A 17,802-nucleotide genomic window follows, 5' to 3' on the forward strand; every position below is an offset into this window, starting at 1 on the left:
CCAATGGACCTGAGGGCTATAACTTGTGTTCTTACACTGACCTCTTCCCATTGTGACGTCTCTGTATAGGGCCCGTGGTTGTTGGATACTTGGGTACCCAGAGTTTTCTGGGTGGTGTGTGGGCAGATCCACCTGTGTTCTAGTCTGTGGTGTCTGTTCGGGAAGCAAAGGCTTTTTCTGTGCCCAGGGAAATCAGATGTTGTCTGCCAGCCTGGAGAATCGCACGCACCTGGGAACTCCAGTGGTTGTTTGGCCCGCCGGTGTTATCAGTGGGTTTTCTAGGTTGTCTGTATTCTAGTCTGTGGCATCTGCTCGGGGCTATGACCCACCAACCCTAGAGTTTTGGGGAGCAGAGGCTGTTTCTGCGCCTGTGAAATCAGAGGCTGCTAGCCGCCTGGCAAGTGTGCCCATACAGGAACTCCAATAGTTGTTTGGCCCGCGGGAGTTATGGATGGGTTTTCTAGGTGGTCTGTGGTCAGATCCACTTGTGTTCTAGATTGTGGCATCTGCTTGGTGCTAGGACCCACTGGCTCTAGGGTTTTGGGGGACAGAAGCTGTTTCTGCGCCCTGGGAAATCAGACACTCACTGCCCGCCAGCCCCTGGGGATGTGTGTGTGCCCAGGATCTTTGTGACTGCTTGCCCGCCAGATGTGTGGCTCTAGTCTTCAGACCCGTGGGGACCCGGGTCTTTACCCCGACTGCGTTCCACACTATTTGGGGCCCTCTCGCCTGTGGGTTACTGGTGCTGTTGTTGTATGTATCTCAGATCAGTCCTTAGGTTGCTGAGCGTTCACTGCTGGCCTGCTGCTCAAACAAGGTGTGTGTTAGGCTCGGCCATCTTGGATGGAATCCAACAGTTCTTATTCTTGAAAGATAAATTCTTTTTCATATTTCAAATATTGAAGCCTTGCTATTATCACACCATCCTGTCTAAGTATTTCTTGCTTGCTTGCTATAGGTCAGTGGTAAGCTTGCTAGACATCAAGGGTCTTTAAAAGTACTTATTTACTTATGTGTATGTGTAGCTTCATGAATTTACCACTTTTTTGAAGAGGTGCTGTCGCTCTGTCATTGTGTCTGTTAGTCACTGGAGGCTGTACCAAGGACTTATGTAGCTATATCAGCAAAATTTTCTGCTCCCCCGAAAGGGGGACTCTCATGGGACCCCGATGGCATAAAGTCCAAGAAAGAACAGCTGCAAGGCCACGAGAGTACGTGTTTGTGTTGAACTCTGATGGCCAGCTACATTGCAGGCAACTCTCTTTGACTTACTGAGTGTTTTGTGCATGAGAAAATAAGTTGGCCCCTGCTACACCAATTAGGAATGGGTGTCATTTGCTGGTGTTTATGCTAAGGATTCATAGGATTAAATTCTCCAGTGGAAAGTTCTCTTGGTTTACGTTGCCCAAATGAGGTCATTTGCTTGCCTGAACAATTTCTATTTTATCTCTCTTTTTTTAAAAAAAATCTCTTTTGAAAAAACAAAATGTTTCAGGAGTTGCCTGTGTAAAATAAGTGGCTGGTGAGGGGGAAGATATTTTGAAATGGAAACTTAGTAGAAAACTAGACTTAATGAGATTTTTAAAAACAAGTAAAGCATAGTCAACGTTTGTGTTCAACCTGCAAAGTCCGGTTACATGGTAGATATTTTGCCACATTTCACAGTCAGACTTTCCGAAGGAATGCTTAATATCTTGCTTCTAAACTCCCTCCTACTCCTAACTTCGCTATTTCTACCATCCATGATGGCCAATTATATTCAAAATTTTGGTTTCTGGAAGCCACATGGGGAGGTTAGGGTTAATTTCATCATGCAGGGTGTAGTCAGTCACTGAGGGAAGTAGGGAAGGAACTCAAGACAGGAACCTGGAGGCAGGGACTGAAGCAGAGACCATGGGGGAGTGCTGCTTACTGGCTTGCTCCTCATAGCTTGTTCAGCTACCTTTATTATATAGCTAGGCCAGACCCACCTGCATAAGGATAGCACCGCCCGCAGTGGATCGGGCCTTCCCACGTTCATCAGCAATCATAATAAAGCCTACAGACACCCACAGACCTATATGATGGAAGCTCCTCTTTGAGAGCTTCCCAGGCGTGTCCACTTGACAACCAAGATTAGCCAGTGCACCAAGCCGAGGTTCACAGCCAGTCTTCCTCCTCATCCCATTCTGATCAAATCTGAACTCAAGCACCAGGAAAACCATAAGCTCCAAGCTTCTCTGTGCTGGTATCCCTTTTGTTCGTTTTGCTTTCTTAACCTGAAGAGTTGTTTCCTTCAAAGGCCACTTTTCCTGTGAAATCATCAAGATCCCCTAACCAGCGACACCATCTACCTTGAATCTTCAGTATCATACCTGACATTGCTATTCTCCATTTTTTGAGGATGTTTATGAATCCCGTGACCTCCTTGTCAACACGGAGTAGTCACCTCATGACAGTGTGGGCTCTCTAACTCAAATACTTCGAGGTCCATGGGGCACTGCTTTGCATATAGAAGGAATTCAATACATTCCAAAAATACAACTGTTATTTAAATAAGATACTATGGATTGATTGAGAACCAGTTTCATGGTTCTCTCTTCATTGTATCCATTACCTTCATATTCAAATAGATGTCTGTAAGCCTTAAGAGCCACCAGGGAGGATGGTAACAGTCCCTCTTGGAAATAATACTCTTCAGGCAATTGTCCACCACTGGTCCATGCCTCATGCTTTACTGTAAACACTGCAGTCCTTGACTTTGATATCAGGCTCAAAGCCAAAAATGATGAATATAAAAATGTCTTAAGCCCCTATTAAGTATTTATTTGGGTAAAGAAAGCCAAAAAAAAAAGTAACATCTCCTGCTTTCAGAAGAACTGCACCTAGCATGATGACTTACTAGGTGACAAAAATGACGCCATTCTCATCGATTTAAGGACTGCTTTTCTGGGATGAAGAGATGGCTTCACTCTGCTCTTGCAAAGGACACAGGTTCAAGAACTAACACAGCTAGGTCACAACCACTGGTAACATGAGTTCTGTGGGTCCTGATGCCCTCTTCTAGCCTCTGTGGGCACTTATACACATGTGCACATATTTGCACACAGATATACACACATAGACATAATTTTAAAAGTTAAATAAATCTTTTTCTCTCTAACTAAGTGTTTTTTTAAAAGTGGAAATAAGGAGAGTTGGAGTGGAAGGGGTGAGCTTTGTTGTTGCTGTTGTACTGATTAAACGTTCCTCCTGAAATATCTGTCACACATCTAGCTCTTACAGATGAGGTGAATATGTGAGCATGTGTCCAGTTCTCTACATGTAACCCCCAATTAAAACTGTCTTTAAGATGTAGACATTCATTACCAAATAAAACAGGAAGTAGACAAGCTCTTTAAGACACTACCATATTGTGACATGACGGTACCTATCACACAGGCCCAGGCTCTTTCCATGTCTCTGCTCTCTCATCCACAGGCTCCAATGTGTCATGAAGATTGCCGCTCTCATCACCGGCTGATTTGTTGTTATGGATGAGGATGAGGATGAGGATGATATTCAATGGGGGTGTGAAGGGAATATCTTTTCCTAATTATATAAATAAAAGTTTCCTTTTGATATGATTGGGCCATTTTACGTCAACTCCCTAGTCCAGGACAAACAGCTGTCTCCAGGGAAACACTGTGTACCAATCTGCTTAGACTCTGTTCCCTGGTATCAGTTCTAAAAAGGAGGTTACATTTTTCATGGTTGACTAAGACTAAATCAAAAATCATTTGGGAAGAGATGTAAGGTATTAAAAGCACACTGATACTCTAAAACACACAGAAAAGAAAAGAAGAATAGATGCTTATAGGATAGAAACCATAAATATGGATTGTGATTACTACTCAATGATGAAGATAACTGACTTTTTTAAATTAAGAAATTACAATTTGTTAAATAGCCACTTTTTAAAAAAGGATTTGTAATGATCTCACTAAGTGAGATTATAAGAAATAAATGCAAACATCTCCCCAACAGTGTCTTCCACAATGAAGACGTGGGGCTTCTTTAATGTAGATTGTGAAAGGAAATGCTCATATTTTCTTTCTGGTTGGGTAAATAATGCAAACAATCCATTAAATGATGGACAGTTGTTCTAGAACAGGGAAGTGCCCTGGATGCAAATGCATAGAACTGTAAAAGGTACCAAGACCAGAGCAGCCAGACAAAGGACCATGTATCGTCTGCATGCATCTTTCATCTCAGGTCTGAAGAGGTGGGCAGGTGGGCAGGTGAGTCGGGGCCTCACTGACCTGCCAGCCTAGCCTGCTCAGTCTGCTGCAGATTGATGACTCCAAGAAAATATGAGGAACAACACTTAAGGTTGCACTTCGGCTTCTGCATGGACCCATGTGCATATGCACCTGCACATATGCTTTACATACCCCTCCAATGACATGCACACACGCAGGTGAGTAACGCTTCAGACCGCCCATGCATGAACTATGGAAGCCTCAATATTCTGTGGCTCCAGCCAGTGCAGTGTCTTCTCGTGAGGTCTCCTCTGAGAAGCCACCACTGATATTCCCACAAAGACATCCCACGCCACCGCTGACCAAAATGTGTCTAGGAGCAACCTGATAACAAAGGACGACTGGATGCTGAATTTCCCCCCTGAGCCACTGTCCTTGCCACACTTTCCGCATAGATGCTGCCCAGCTGTTGCACTGACCTTCCGGGACACTGGAATTTCCCGCCTCCAAACGCCATGAAGCCGTCCAGGAAAACAAACTTATCTAAATTTGCCTCTTTCCAGCGTTCCTGTGGGAAGAAAACACTTTTTTTTTCTCCTAAATCAGTCTTATATAAATAAGCTTAACTCTACTTCTCTGGGCTAAAAATGATGCTGTACAGCTAATCCCTGCGTCCGGAGTTGCAGAGTTGAGGGTCATTTTTTTCCCCCAAGCTGTTATGAATATCAGACACAATTGTGGTTTGGGAACATGAACTTACAAACAAAGAACGGCTTAGTGAGAAGCCTCTTAAGTGGCAAACGTCACTGACAATGTAAATCAGGTAAAGAGTGACATGATAAGAGGAAGGCATTTATAAGAGTGGCTCAGGCTCTACCATAAAATTACTCATAATAATAAATCCAGGAGCACGACGCCTGTGGAGCCGCTTGCTGGAGGAGGCCTGGGGTGTGGAACAAATACGTCGGGAGCCAGTTCTCCCGGATGTACCTAAAGGCAAGGCTCGAACTGGATGGACCTCTTGGGACCGTTCAGCCATGTCACTCCCCAAGCACATGAAACACCAGGACAGTTTTAATTTGCTGTGTTTTTATTTTGTGGGTTCCTTGGAAACCAGTAACAGAAGCAGAGCCAGAAGTATTGACTTTAATGTTCCCTCTGGTTTTTATATAAAAACTCATCTTTTCGGATGCTCATTTCACACTCCTCTGTCTGATCTGTAAATGCTGCAACATCTGCACTGCAAATGCTATTGGTCCATCGCAGCCAATGTTAGGCACAGTTACTAGAAAACAATATGGCTGCTTAGTGATTTATTTTATGCATTCATACTCTTGTCAAGAAACATAAAACTCGTATAGAATAGTACATATTGAAGGCGAGAACTTACAGGTTTGAAGGACTCAGGGTCGGGGAAGTGCTTTGGGTTTCTGTGTAGCCAGAATGGAGACAACATCAACAGATCGCCAGAAGGAACGGTATGACTCTACAATAGAAAAACCGGCTCAAATCATTTGTTTTGAAATATTATTTCTTAGGAGTTTTGGGGGTCATTAAAAACAAAGCTACAATTATACTGTGAAAAAGAGAGAGACTTAATAAGTGTGAGAAAAAAAAAACTAATTTTCCTGGCAGGGTGATTCTCTCTCCTTCCCTTCCTCCCTTTCCCCCTCTTGTGTGTGTGTGTGTGTGTGTGTGTGTGTGTGTGTGTGTGTGTGTGTGTGTGTACACATGAGTGCTAGTGACTACAGAGGCCAGAAGAGGGCATCATATTCTCTATTTCTGGCATTGCAGGCAATTGCGGGCCACCCAGCTTGGGTGTTAGAAACAAATCAGGCAGGCAAGAGGCACATTTACAAATGTGTGTGTGTTTGTGTGTGTGTACCTATGTATTTATGTATGCATATGTATATAATTGTGTATGTCTATACAGATATATGTGTACATATGTATATGTGTGTGTATATATAGCATGATGCATTTCAAAAGAAGAAGATTGACCACCACAACTCTTAGTATTATTAATAATTACTATAATTAATTAAACAGCCATTGTTTATTTTTTCAATAAGAACATTTAAAATTTTTTTAAATTGATAAAATAAATCCAATAATATATAAAAGGAATCAGTAGAGTGGTGGACAAGGCACTCTATGTAAATCTCTGTGAGGCTCAATATTCCTGAAGAATATACATACAACATATATAAAACACACACACACACACACACACACACACACACACACACACCAGACAGCACACACACATACATACAGCACTCATACACACACATGTGCAGCATACACACACACACACACACACACACACACACACACACACACACTATGATCAAGTGATTTATCAGAGAAGTGAAAGGCTGATTCACTATTTGGTTGTCAATAGGACAAACAAGGAAAAGCATATGGTTATAGCAGTTGATACAGAAAAAGCAAGAGAGAAAATCCAGTACTAATTTACGATGAACAAAATTCTCAGCAAAGGAGAGATAAATTGTCTTGAACTTGAAAAAGAGCATCTATAAAAATTCTCTACCCAGCACAGTACCTAACGGTGAAAATATAAGATCAGAACAAAGCGCTGTTGGACAACACTAGATGTCAACACAGTGCTGGAAATTACTGATGATTTGATACTATAAAGAAAAAAAGCAACAAACAGAAGACAGAAATGAAAGTATTGCCCACATCAAAGAAATCACTCAAATCTATAAGCACTCCTAGGTGTTTGGACTGGGAATGTAGCCTGTTGTGTGTGTATGTGTGTGTGCATGCGCACATGAGTGCTAGTGACCACAGAGGCCAGAAGAGGGCATCACATTCTCTATTTTGGGCATTGGAGAGCTTGCTAAGCACACCCAAGGCTGTGGTTTCCATCCCTGCTGCCACAGAAAGAGGAGAGGATCAATTGAGTTGTTTAAAACTGAAAACCAAAACTTTGATAGAGAAGATCACACCTATAATCCGAGTACCTTAGAGGTTGAGGCAGGAGGATCATTACAAGTCCCATGCCAGCCTGGGGTCTTCAGACTAAAACCATGCTCAACACCTGGCCCCAGATGACAATTGACAAACATTCTAAAATAAATGAAATATTATAAATAAATCTTTTTTAAAAGTCTGTTTGCCTGAAGGATCCATCATGAAACCCGCTGAGACAGGGACATCTATACCAAGCCTGATATTTATTTTTTAACCAGAATACAAATGGTGCTTAATGAATGCTCAGTCAGGGGTATACTGACATCCAGAGGAACAAACGCGTCTCTCTGCCTCATTGTTATAAGCAGACGATTTCCTCTTAGAGTGCATTCGCAGTTTGAAGCAACCAATAGACTAATTAAAAGTAAACCTATCTAAATCCCCATAAAACAAAATGCTGCCATTTATGTAAGATCAGTGAAGCTAACTTTGTTTTCACAGGGGTGCAAATGCTTTCACTGCTACAAATTGGGATTTTTATCTCCTCTGTGCTCTACCAAAAAAACCCCTGCAATGGATCCCCAAACTCACAAGCTGTGCATAAAAAGGGTAAACCAGAGAGTGGAAGCAATCGACGTGATCCCCCTGGGTAACTCGGGCCCTTGAGGCACACAATTCCGGTAAAAATCTTGGTTCCGGTGAATAATTCATAAATATTTCACTGCATTGTGCAGTGTGCCCCAGGCAAGGCTTTACAGGCTGAACTGGAAGATTCTTCCCCATTCGGTCTCGCTCCACGCCAAGCTGATCCTCCATGCCACTCTTGTTCCCTCCTTACACCTGTTCTCCTGCAGCTAGAAGATTCCTCCGGTGTTTCATAGGAGGCGCTCTTACTTCCTGATTCTGTTCAAAAATACTTGAGAATCACCGGGCAGAAAGCAGATCTCAATAGAGTGTGCGCCAATAAATGGTACACCTATATTAATATCTCCCTGCTACAAGGCTCAGGACATATCAAGGAAGAGAAATTGACAGATTATAAGAGAGAGACTGGGAGGACCACTGTCTCTTCTGGTCACGGCGGAGCTGTTGCACTCATGAACTGATGTCAGCTGTGGCCACCTGCCCAGCACCTGCACAGGATCCAGCCAACAGGGATGGGGGATGGGCACACAAGCCCCGCCCCTAGCTGAGGGGCTTTGTACAGCTGTTGGGTGCTAAGGGAGGAGGAGTGCCCTTTCTTTCTCAGGTGGAGCTTCTGGTAGGGTTAACCAGGCCCTACGCTCATGCCAATATGAGTAGCACTAAGTGGACTCAGTGGGTGTTAACCAAAAGAAGAGGATGCCAAGTTTGAGGGGAGACATGGAAAGCGGTCTGAGTGGAGCTGGGGGAGGTGGTGAATGTGGCCTAAATACAACATATGCATCTATGGAATTCTCAAAAATAAATACAAAATTTCAAAAGTAGTACTTGGTTGAGTCAGCTGGCAAGAGCCCACCTGCTTGATTTAAACAGCATTACAGTAACTGATATAGGAACCTGTGGCCAAATCTATTATGTGTTACCTAAAATAGTCCCCAAAAGCCAAATCTCCAAATGAGATGATGTTACTGTTTCAAACTGTTCTAGGGTCACTTAGTATGCAAGGGAGCTTAAGGTTTCATATAATAAAACACAGTGTCAAAATTCCAAGGACATTTTTCATTCGCAATATGAAAACTTAAAATTCACATAGAATCACAAGAGGCCGTGAATAAATAGCCAAAGTGGCCTTAGCCAAAACTACCAAAGCTGGAGGCACTGCACCACATGACCTAAAAGGTGCTACACATTAACAGTAATCAAAACAGAGACACACAGACCAAGAAGACTAGAATAGAAAGCCATAAAATAAATCCACTCAATATGGCGGGCTGACTTTTTATAAAGGTGCCAATACGATCCAGTAGGAAGATCTCAGTTTTCTTAATAAGTGGTGTTGGCCTATAAGCTATATCCATGTGCAGAAGGAAGAAGTTAGATTCGCATCTCAAACAATATATAAAAATAACTCAAATGGATTATGCTTCAGAGTGTAAAACTACTAGAACAAAACACAGAGGGGAAAAAAACCTCCTTGACAGTGATCTGTAAATGAGGAGTTCAACAAAAGTAGAATCAGACAAAGGGGGTTCGTCTAAAGTAACATCCTTCTGTACAACCAAGGAGGGCTCAGCTAGGTGAACAGACAGACAGCTTCTGGGAGGGCAGGAATCTTACATCCCATTATATCCCATATCAGGTTAATATTCCCAACACAAGAGCTCAAACAGCTCCCCAGTAAGAACAAGAGTGGATTAAAAAAAAAAAAGGCAAAGACCTAAACAGACATTTCTTAGAAGAAGACCCAAGAATTGCCTGGAGAGATGACTCAGCAGTTTGGGGTGGCGATCTGCGATCCTTGCACTTCCAGAGGACCCCACTTTGGTCCCCAGCACTCACACTGAGCAGTTTACAACTGTCTATAACCCCAGCTTCAGGGAGGCCAACACTGTCTCCTGGCTTCCAAGGCACAACATACACAGACACACAGACACAAGCAAGCATGCATATATTCAATAACTATATAAAAATTTGTGATACAGGGACATGGGACTCCAAACCATCATGAGCCATCACTTCATTGGTGTTAGAATTTACATTATCAAACAAAGCAGAAGTGTCAGAGGACATAGACAAAGGAACCCTTAAGGAACATTGTTTTGGAATCCACACTAGTGTAGCCCTGTACAAAATAGCATGGTGCATCCTCAACAGGTTAATAGTAGAACTATCGTGTCAGCTTCCCAACTACTGAGTTCATTGCCAAAGGGCGTGAAATTAACATGTCAAAGAGATAACCACGCCTTCATATTTATTGCAACATGCTTTATGGGGATCGTGACATGTGGCCAAGTGTGCCTGTCTACAGACGAATGAAGAGAGCGTAAGACGCCATGTGCGTGATGAAATACCACTCAGCTTTTTTAAAAGTTGGAGCCTGCGAAAGCACAGAAGAAGCGTGAAGATGAATAAGCCAGGCAGGGACGGGCAAGAACCTGGTCATTGCAAAAGCAAAATTTCAGCTCCCAGAAGTAGAGTTTCAAATGTAGTTATCGGGAGCTGCAAGGTAGGAGGAGGAGAGCTGAGGAATGCTGGTCAAAAATACAAAATTCCATTTAAACAGCAGAATAGGTTAAAGAGATACGGTACGCTGTGCAGTCACTATTGGCTGGAAATGATGCACTAACTGCTGATAGAGTGATATTTTCACACCAGGATGATTAAATGTGTGAAACACTACACAGGTTAATGACTTGATTTGGCCATTACAAAACATGCACTTATTTCAAAGCATGTTGTATATGACAAATAATATAAATTACATTCAGTCATAATAAACTGAAGGAATCAGTAATATATCAATCCAGAAAATGTATGAGCATCCTTTTTTTTTTTTCTTTTCTGGAACGTTCATCCTTTTCAAACAAAACCAGCACTTACCAAAATCTTAACTGGCTTCACGACCTTTCTAGTAATGACCCCAGGGGCTCTCAAGCGGATGGATTCCAGAACACACCACTTAATTAGAAGGAGCTTCTTCAAGTCATCTTCAGACACTTTAATCTTGTCTTTACCTGTAAAGAGAATTTAAAGACTAAAGAAGAGATGCTCAGGAGAGGAAGGAGGTCATTGGACTTTCTTGCAGGCGAGGCAGTGCAGGATAAGCTCGCCAACAAGGAAAGGACCGCTGTGAGGGATTGATTTTGCTTCTCATCTCTGGCAGAACGGACTGGCACCCAACCTAGCTGCAGCAGTCCTGCGACTACAGAATGGCTAAGATGGCACCTGAAAAGGGCTTGGTTTTCCCTCACCTCATTCCTCCTTGTCGAAACCCTCATTGTGTTTAAAGAAATAGCTATAAAAGACTGGTAGCACAAGGGGAAACTACAACCGGCCAGTAAAATACATGTTTCTCAAATATGCTGGGCATGCTTAGCCACTGGGGAAACGCAGATCAGCATTGCCCTCCAGGGCTGAGAGATGGCTGGACTGGTAAAGATGTGTCATACAAGCATGGGGATCTGAGTTTGGATCTCCAGCACCTACGGAGAAAGCTAGGGTGGGGCTGACTGTCAGCACTAGGGAAGCAGAGAAGAAGGTCCCTGAGGCTTGCAGGCCAGTCAGCCTAGCAGAGTCAGTGAGCCCCAGGTTCCCTGAGATACCCTGTCTAAAAAAAATAAGGTAGAAAAACGATTGTAGCCTAAAACGTCAACCTCTGGCCTCCAGGAGCCGATGCACAGATGGTCCAGGGATTCTTCTGCCCTCTTCTGGCCTCCACAGGGATTGCATGCAAATGGTACACATATATACATGCAGGGAAACACTCAGACCAATAATGAACATTTTTTTTTAAGTTATGGTGATTATAATATGGCAAAATAAGCTCAATTGTGAAAGATAATTATCATCTTTTTCTCATATGTACTCATATATTTACATAACACACACACACACCCTACTTTGAGATTTCATTTCATTCCAGTAAAAATTGCTATTATCAGTCAAGCATATGAGAGCAAATGTTGACATGTATACAGAGTAAGCAGAGCCTGAGTACAGACTGCTGGTGGGACAGTATCTGGTCCAGCCACTACAGAGATCAGTATAGAATGTCCTGATGAAACTAAAATGGAAACTACCTACGATGCAGCTATATGACTCCTGGGTACATTCCCAAAGAACTCTAAGCCAGCCTAATTCTAACTCACATCACGGAGATACTGGCATGCCCACGTTTATTGTTGCTGTGTTCACAATAGACAAGATATGGAAACAGCCTATTCATCAACAGATGAATGGATAAAGAGAATGTGGTACAAATACACCATAGAATTGTAAAGAATTCAGATGTAAAGAGGAATGAAATGGGATTCAGTGGGAAATGGCTACAACTGGTGATAGCTGGAGCTGGCAAGATGGCTCAGCAGTTGAGAGAACTTGTTGCTCTTGAAGAGGGCCTGGGTTTGGTTCCCAGCACTTACAACCATCCATGGCCTCAGTTCCAGGCAGATTCAGCATCCTCTCCTGGGACCAGGTAAGCACACAGCACACAAGCATGCATGCAGGCAAACACACATAGGCATAAAATCAATAAGTCTTCTTTTTAAGTACTGGAGATCATTATATTATGCAAAATAAGCCAAACTGGGGAAGAAATACGTGACTTTTTTTTTCTCTCTCATGTGCAGAAACACGTCCTAGAGGGAGAACAAGAGAGGATGATGTAATGTATATTCATGGGGAGTAAGGGGTCATCCTGAGGAAAGGTCAGTTGGGTAAGGCAACAAGGGATAAGTAAGAATGAATTGTAACTGGGCGTATTGACACACACCTTTAACCCCAACACTCAGGAGGCAGAGGCCCCTCCCTTCCTTGAGACTTGTCCTCCTGTGTGCAATCACCTCTTGAGGGATTTCACCTGGGAGGAGGATTCCTGTTTTGCTGCCTATAAGAAGGCTCTTTGGAACTTTGGGAAAAGAATAATAAACCGATGCTGCGGCTGCTGCTGCTGGTGCTGCTCTCTTAGCACAAAGGACCCACTGTGTTATTGTGTGTGTGTGTGTGCGCCCTCGACTCAGTACCGTGGTGGCGCGGGCACCACACCTACCCACCTACCCACCTACCACCTACCCACCTACCCATCTACCCACCTACCACTTACCTACCTATCACCTATCACCTACCCACCAACCACCTAGCACCTACCACCTATATGACCTCACATTTCTCTCTGTGTGTGAAGCCACAGAAAAGAGTGCAGTTCATCAACTGTGAGCACAGGCCAGACCAGCTCCCTGTTCTATTTTATAAAGTTTTGCCTTCCAATAAAAACATCCGCCCTCCTCTGCGGCTGACTTTGCACTACAATGGCAAATAAGACGGCCACAGCAGAGCTTTTATGGCCCATAAAAATCTAAAATGTGGAGCCTGGTATGGAAAATGCTTACGCCTGTGAGCAGGGCAGAAGGAGAATGAACTATTATTATTGGGTTTCCTCAGAAGGCCAGGTTTTATTCCAGCCTCAGAATTTTACACATGAGATTAAATCCTGTGTGGCCTCCACTGCCCTTGTCACTTCTCCTCAGAGGTCAAGTATAGGAGCCTAGTGTACTATTTCAATAATCCCGTAAAAATACATTTTATTGGGAAAATACAGACTACATGGCCAGAGGAGAAACGTGCTTATTTAGAATAAGATTGCTGCCCTGATTGTGTTTAAGTACTGAGGGAGCAGATGTGTTGAGGAAATCTGTTTCCTGACACGTGGTTTCTACATTAACTCTTTTCTTAGAGAGCCAAGAAAGCACTGTAGTTGGGTCCTCCCTCCCCTGCGCACTCACACAGTAGCCCTTTCCTCACATTATAGAGAGAATGCTTCCCTCTCAGCCAGCCTGGTTTGCAGTCTGCTCCATGTTCCCTGTGGTACAAACATCTCCTGGGTACCAAACAGAAAGTGCAATTAGGTAACATATGGTACCTAGGGGAAAATCCTTCAGAATTCAAGCAAAGCCATGGGAAGAAATCTTGGCAGCAGATGTGTGCCTGTTTGTGTTTATAAACCAGCCTAGCTCAACAACCACCCGTCTATGTCCATGTATGTCCTCCTGTGTTCTTCAAGGAATTAAAACTGATTTGAGGAGTGTGTCATAGCAACCCACATGAATTGAAAAATAATGGAGATACATTATTTCTGGTGGAAATAATTTCGACTGGTTAAGAACTTTGATAGTTGGGACTGGCTCCGGCGATTTGATGATAGGTCAGCCATTTTTGATAACTGACTGGACCGAACACCTGCATCTTCTGATATTCTGGTTTACACACACACATACAAAGGAAACACTGACAACTGGGATTTCTGGTGTTTGTAAATAGTTAAAAGTGGGATAGTAAGTGATGTGCATCAACCTGAAAGTGTCTGGGGAACACAACCCTTCTAAAATATACTAATGGGGGGGGGAAGAATACAGGGAGAAAAGAGAAGGAGGCAAGGAGAGCCCTCTAAAGCTGTGTATTAAGAGATGAAATCCTGTTATAGAAAGCCTGCAGGGTGGCAGGTGGCAGCAGGGGAAAGGTACGGGACTGCTGCGGTATGCACTGTGGTGGCAGCTGGAGATTTTGGGAAAGAGAGGCAGCAGGAGATGGGGTGTCCTACTGTCCCAGGACCCCTGGTTCCTGAGCCGGCCTTCTTCATGTCTGCTTTCTTGGCCTTTGCACGTTTGGCCTCCTTTCTGCGTTGGCTGCTTCAGTGCACAGCACCCAGATCATGGCTGTCCCAAGCATCACCTTGACGTATCAGTTGACTTTATCAAACCGTTAAAACCATGAGGCGACGGGAAGGCAAAGTTATACTGTGGTCTGGAACAACTTCAGGTGGAAGGAGTTGTCTGCCATTCAGGCTTCCAGAGATTCGGCCTCAACCCTGAGGCTGTCAGTCCCTGGCCAAGGAGCTACGGCTCACCCAGAAGCCCACAGGGACCAGGGCTGTTTGGTGACGAGCACTAGAATCAGAGACAGACTTCAGATCAGTTTCTTCTTGATCCCGAATGCCATGGAAGGCCTGGCCAGCTAGGGCCCTTTATAAACAGGTATTACAATAGTTAACAATGTCTGATTTAGAGCCTAAGGCTGACTTCCCCAAAAGACTGGTTTCTCCTAAAATGACTATTTATAGCAACATTATTTGAGCAAATTCACCAAACATTCCTTCCTGTTTTTTTTTTCTCCTTCTACTTTAGTGCACTATTGCTGTAGCACACAGAATAAATACTTTTTCTACTAGACTGAAGGTAGGTGGTGACCAACAGTCGGGGTGAATGCTCCAAATCAGAAGTGAGAGATTCCCATGGGATCCATCCCAGGTCATTCATCTTCATTGTCAACCTGACAGGACCCACCCTGGGAGCCACACCACTGGGTCTGCCTGGGGTGGCATTTCCACAGGGCTTTAAGTGAGGAGGAAAAACAAGTTCTGAAGGTGGATGGCATCACTGCAGGGACTGGAGTTGCAGACCAAATACAAAAGGGGGAGAGAAAGAAGCCAGCTGAGCACCAGCCCCCTTCTCTCTCTGTCTCTGTCTGTCTCTGTCTGTCTCTGTCTGTCTCTGTCTCTCTGTCTCTGTCTCTCTCTCCCTCCCTCCCTCCCTCCCTCCCTCCGTGTGTGTGTGTGTGTGTGTGTGTGTGTGTGTGTGTGTGTATGTGTGTCTCCTCTCTGCTTCCTGACTGCGGACATGATGTGTCCAGCCACTGTGCACTTCTGCTGCCATGATAGGCTGATCCCTTCAAACCTCATCCAGAACAAATCCTCCCTCACTTAAGATGCTCTTATCTAATATTTTGTCTCCCCAATGAGAAAAAAATAACTAACACATCTCCGTGTTCTAACACATGCAGAGTTGAAGGCTTGAACTCGGTCATGGTGAAGTTTCTGATCTCCTTGAGAGATTTTTTTTTAAAGTGTCTAATCCTAAGTGTTGCTATTAGTCTGTTTGCATTGTAGAATCATTTTACACCATATTACATAACATAGAACTGAAAATTTGTTTCTGGTGGAAAATAGCTAAAGCAATGTGTATGTATATGCAAACATATATGTGATGTGGAAACAAATATTTGAATCGTGTAGTTTTTAGTTTCTCAAATCCCATTGTGATGTGGGAAAGCAGCATTCCTGGACAAAAGAAATAAAAGAAATATTCTAAGTTTTCAAACATCTTTCTGGTAAAAGACCATTTTTGTTAACTCTCTGAAATGGCTCTGCACCCCTACTGTTGGGATTTCAGTGCTCATCTGTGGCCTGTTATTCCAGTCCTGTGGCTCTAAATTTAGAAAGCTCCACTTGGGAGAATTCCAAGGTAATCACCAGAAAGGCTGGAGCCCAACAAAGGCTGAGACCACTGCAGAGAGAGACAAGGGGAGGAGCTCAGGGGAGATCACTGCAGAGAGAGACCAGGGGAGGAGCTCAGGACACCACTGTAGAGAGAGACCAGGGGAGGAGCTCAGGGGGATCTCGGGTAAAATTTTAAAACCATCTGTTTAACTCTTGGCATAAATGCAATAAATCAAATTTTAGGTTATTGAAAACAAATAAAAGAAAGGATGATTCTTGCACACAGAAATAGTAAAAAAGAAAAGAAGGAAGGAGGGAAGGAAAAAAACTTTTAATCTATTTTTTAGATGAAAGTCATAATTACACAGAGACTATAAACTATATTGCTAAGTATAAATGGTAGATTTAAATGTTGATATTTCAGCTACTAACTCACACTATAAACGGGTTATGTATTTGCTGAGATCAGTGTGAACTCTGTCCGGATTTAGGCCACATTTTATAAAATACTCATTTTCAGACTATGTCTTACCTCAAGAAATTCCATTTAACAAGCAGACTTTTTTCCTCCATTTTGACATATAGGATAACTATCCATGGGTGTGAAGAGCTATTTACACAGCATCATACTGCACTGAGTGATACCTGGCTTATTTCTGAGGGTTGAAAGGGTGCCACCCTATGCCTTAGTTTTCATTGCTGGTAAAATACCAAAATGGAGGTGACTCACAGGAGGATGGGCTCATTTAGGGCCTATGGCTTCAGAAGATTTGGGTCCATGATAGCAGAGCAAAGTTGTGGCATCACAAAACAGCTGAGAGCTCACATCTTGATTCACAAGCAGAAGGCAAAGAGCATACTTGGAATGCCGTAAAGCTTTTGAAGTCTTTAAAGCCCCTCCCACCCCCCTACCCCACCCCTGTGATGCACATCCTCCAACAAGACCACATCTCCTAATACTTCCCGGACAGTTCACATGAGCCTATGTGCACCATTCTATTTCAAACCCACTGAGGAGGTGAACTGAGACTGTAGGAAACTAGGCCTCAAAACTTAGCAGGCACACCAGACCAAAGAAAGGATACAACGCTCTCATCCGGACCCCACGAAGAGGGTCGCATAGCACTGTGATCGCTTGGCCCTCAGCCACTTGTCATGTGACCACACATGTCAAGGATCAGTAGTCAGAGAACTTCCGACTGCCCCCAGGGCTTTGGCTCTGCTTTGTCCTCCCTGTTCACACAGCCCACCCAGCTGTTTGCCTGTCTGAACTAGCAGGTGACCCATCTGTCTGCCGGTTCCTTCACCTGGGCTCGATTCTGTCAGCTCGGAAGGTGAACACAACCACGCAGGTGTGCTTCTCACCTGTGATCTGCAGTGGGCCCCGCCCACAACAGCAGCTTTTCCCTACAGCTTTGTTTGTGCTTCATCTTGGCAATACAGGCTCTAATTAGATTTCTATCAGCTTCCTGGCTTCTCCAGACTTCAGGAACTTCTTCAATTCCATGGTGGCCTTTTAACCCTTTATAGCCTTTCTACAACTTACACATAAATGTCAATAAGCATGTAGATAGAGATGATACAGATAGTGTGTGGTATGTTGTGTGTGATCTGAGAATTAATATTAGTGATTAAAACTGGAACAAAAATGAATCTTGTTCGCCTAGGCCAAGATTACCAAGGAAAGAGGGAATGGCAAATTGAAGGCCATGAAACTGGTATGCACTACAA

General features: G+C 43.6%; 1 protein-coding gene across 1 annotated transcript in view; it reads right to left on the reverse strand.

The window, feature by feature from the left end:
* CYP39A1 (cytochrome P450 family 39 subfamily A member 1) overlaps positions 1–17,802 on the reverse strand; it is a 67,545-nt gene that overhangs the window by 12,987 nt on the left and 36,756 nt on the right. The window contains exons 8-10 of the mRNA XM_084753290.1: positions 10,683–10,816; positions 5,611–5,706; positions 4,700–4,788 (exon numbers count right to left, since the gene is read on the reverse strand). Of these exons, the coding sequence (XP_084609416.1) occupies positions 4,700–4,788; positions 5,611–5,706; positions 10,683–10,816 (319 nt within the window). The remainder of the gene's footprint in view (positions 1–4,699; positions 4,789–5,610; positions 5,707–10,682; positions 10,817–17,802) is intronic.

Source organism: Acomys minous, assembly GCF_964271855.1.
Source record: "Acomys minous genome assembly, chromosome: 13".
NCBI lineage: Eukaryota > Metazoa > Chordata > Mammalia > Rodentia > Muridae > Acomys > Acomys minous.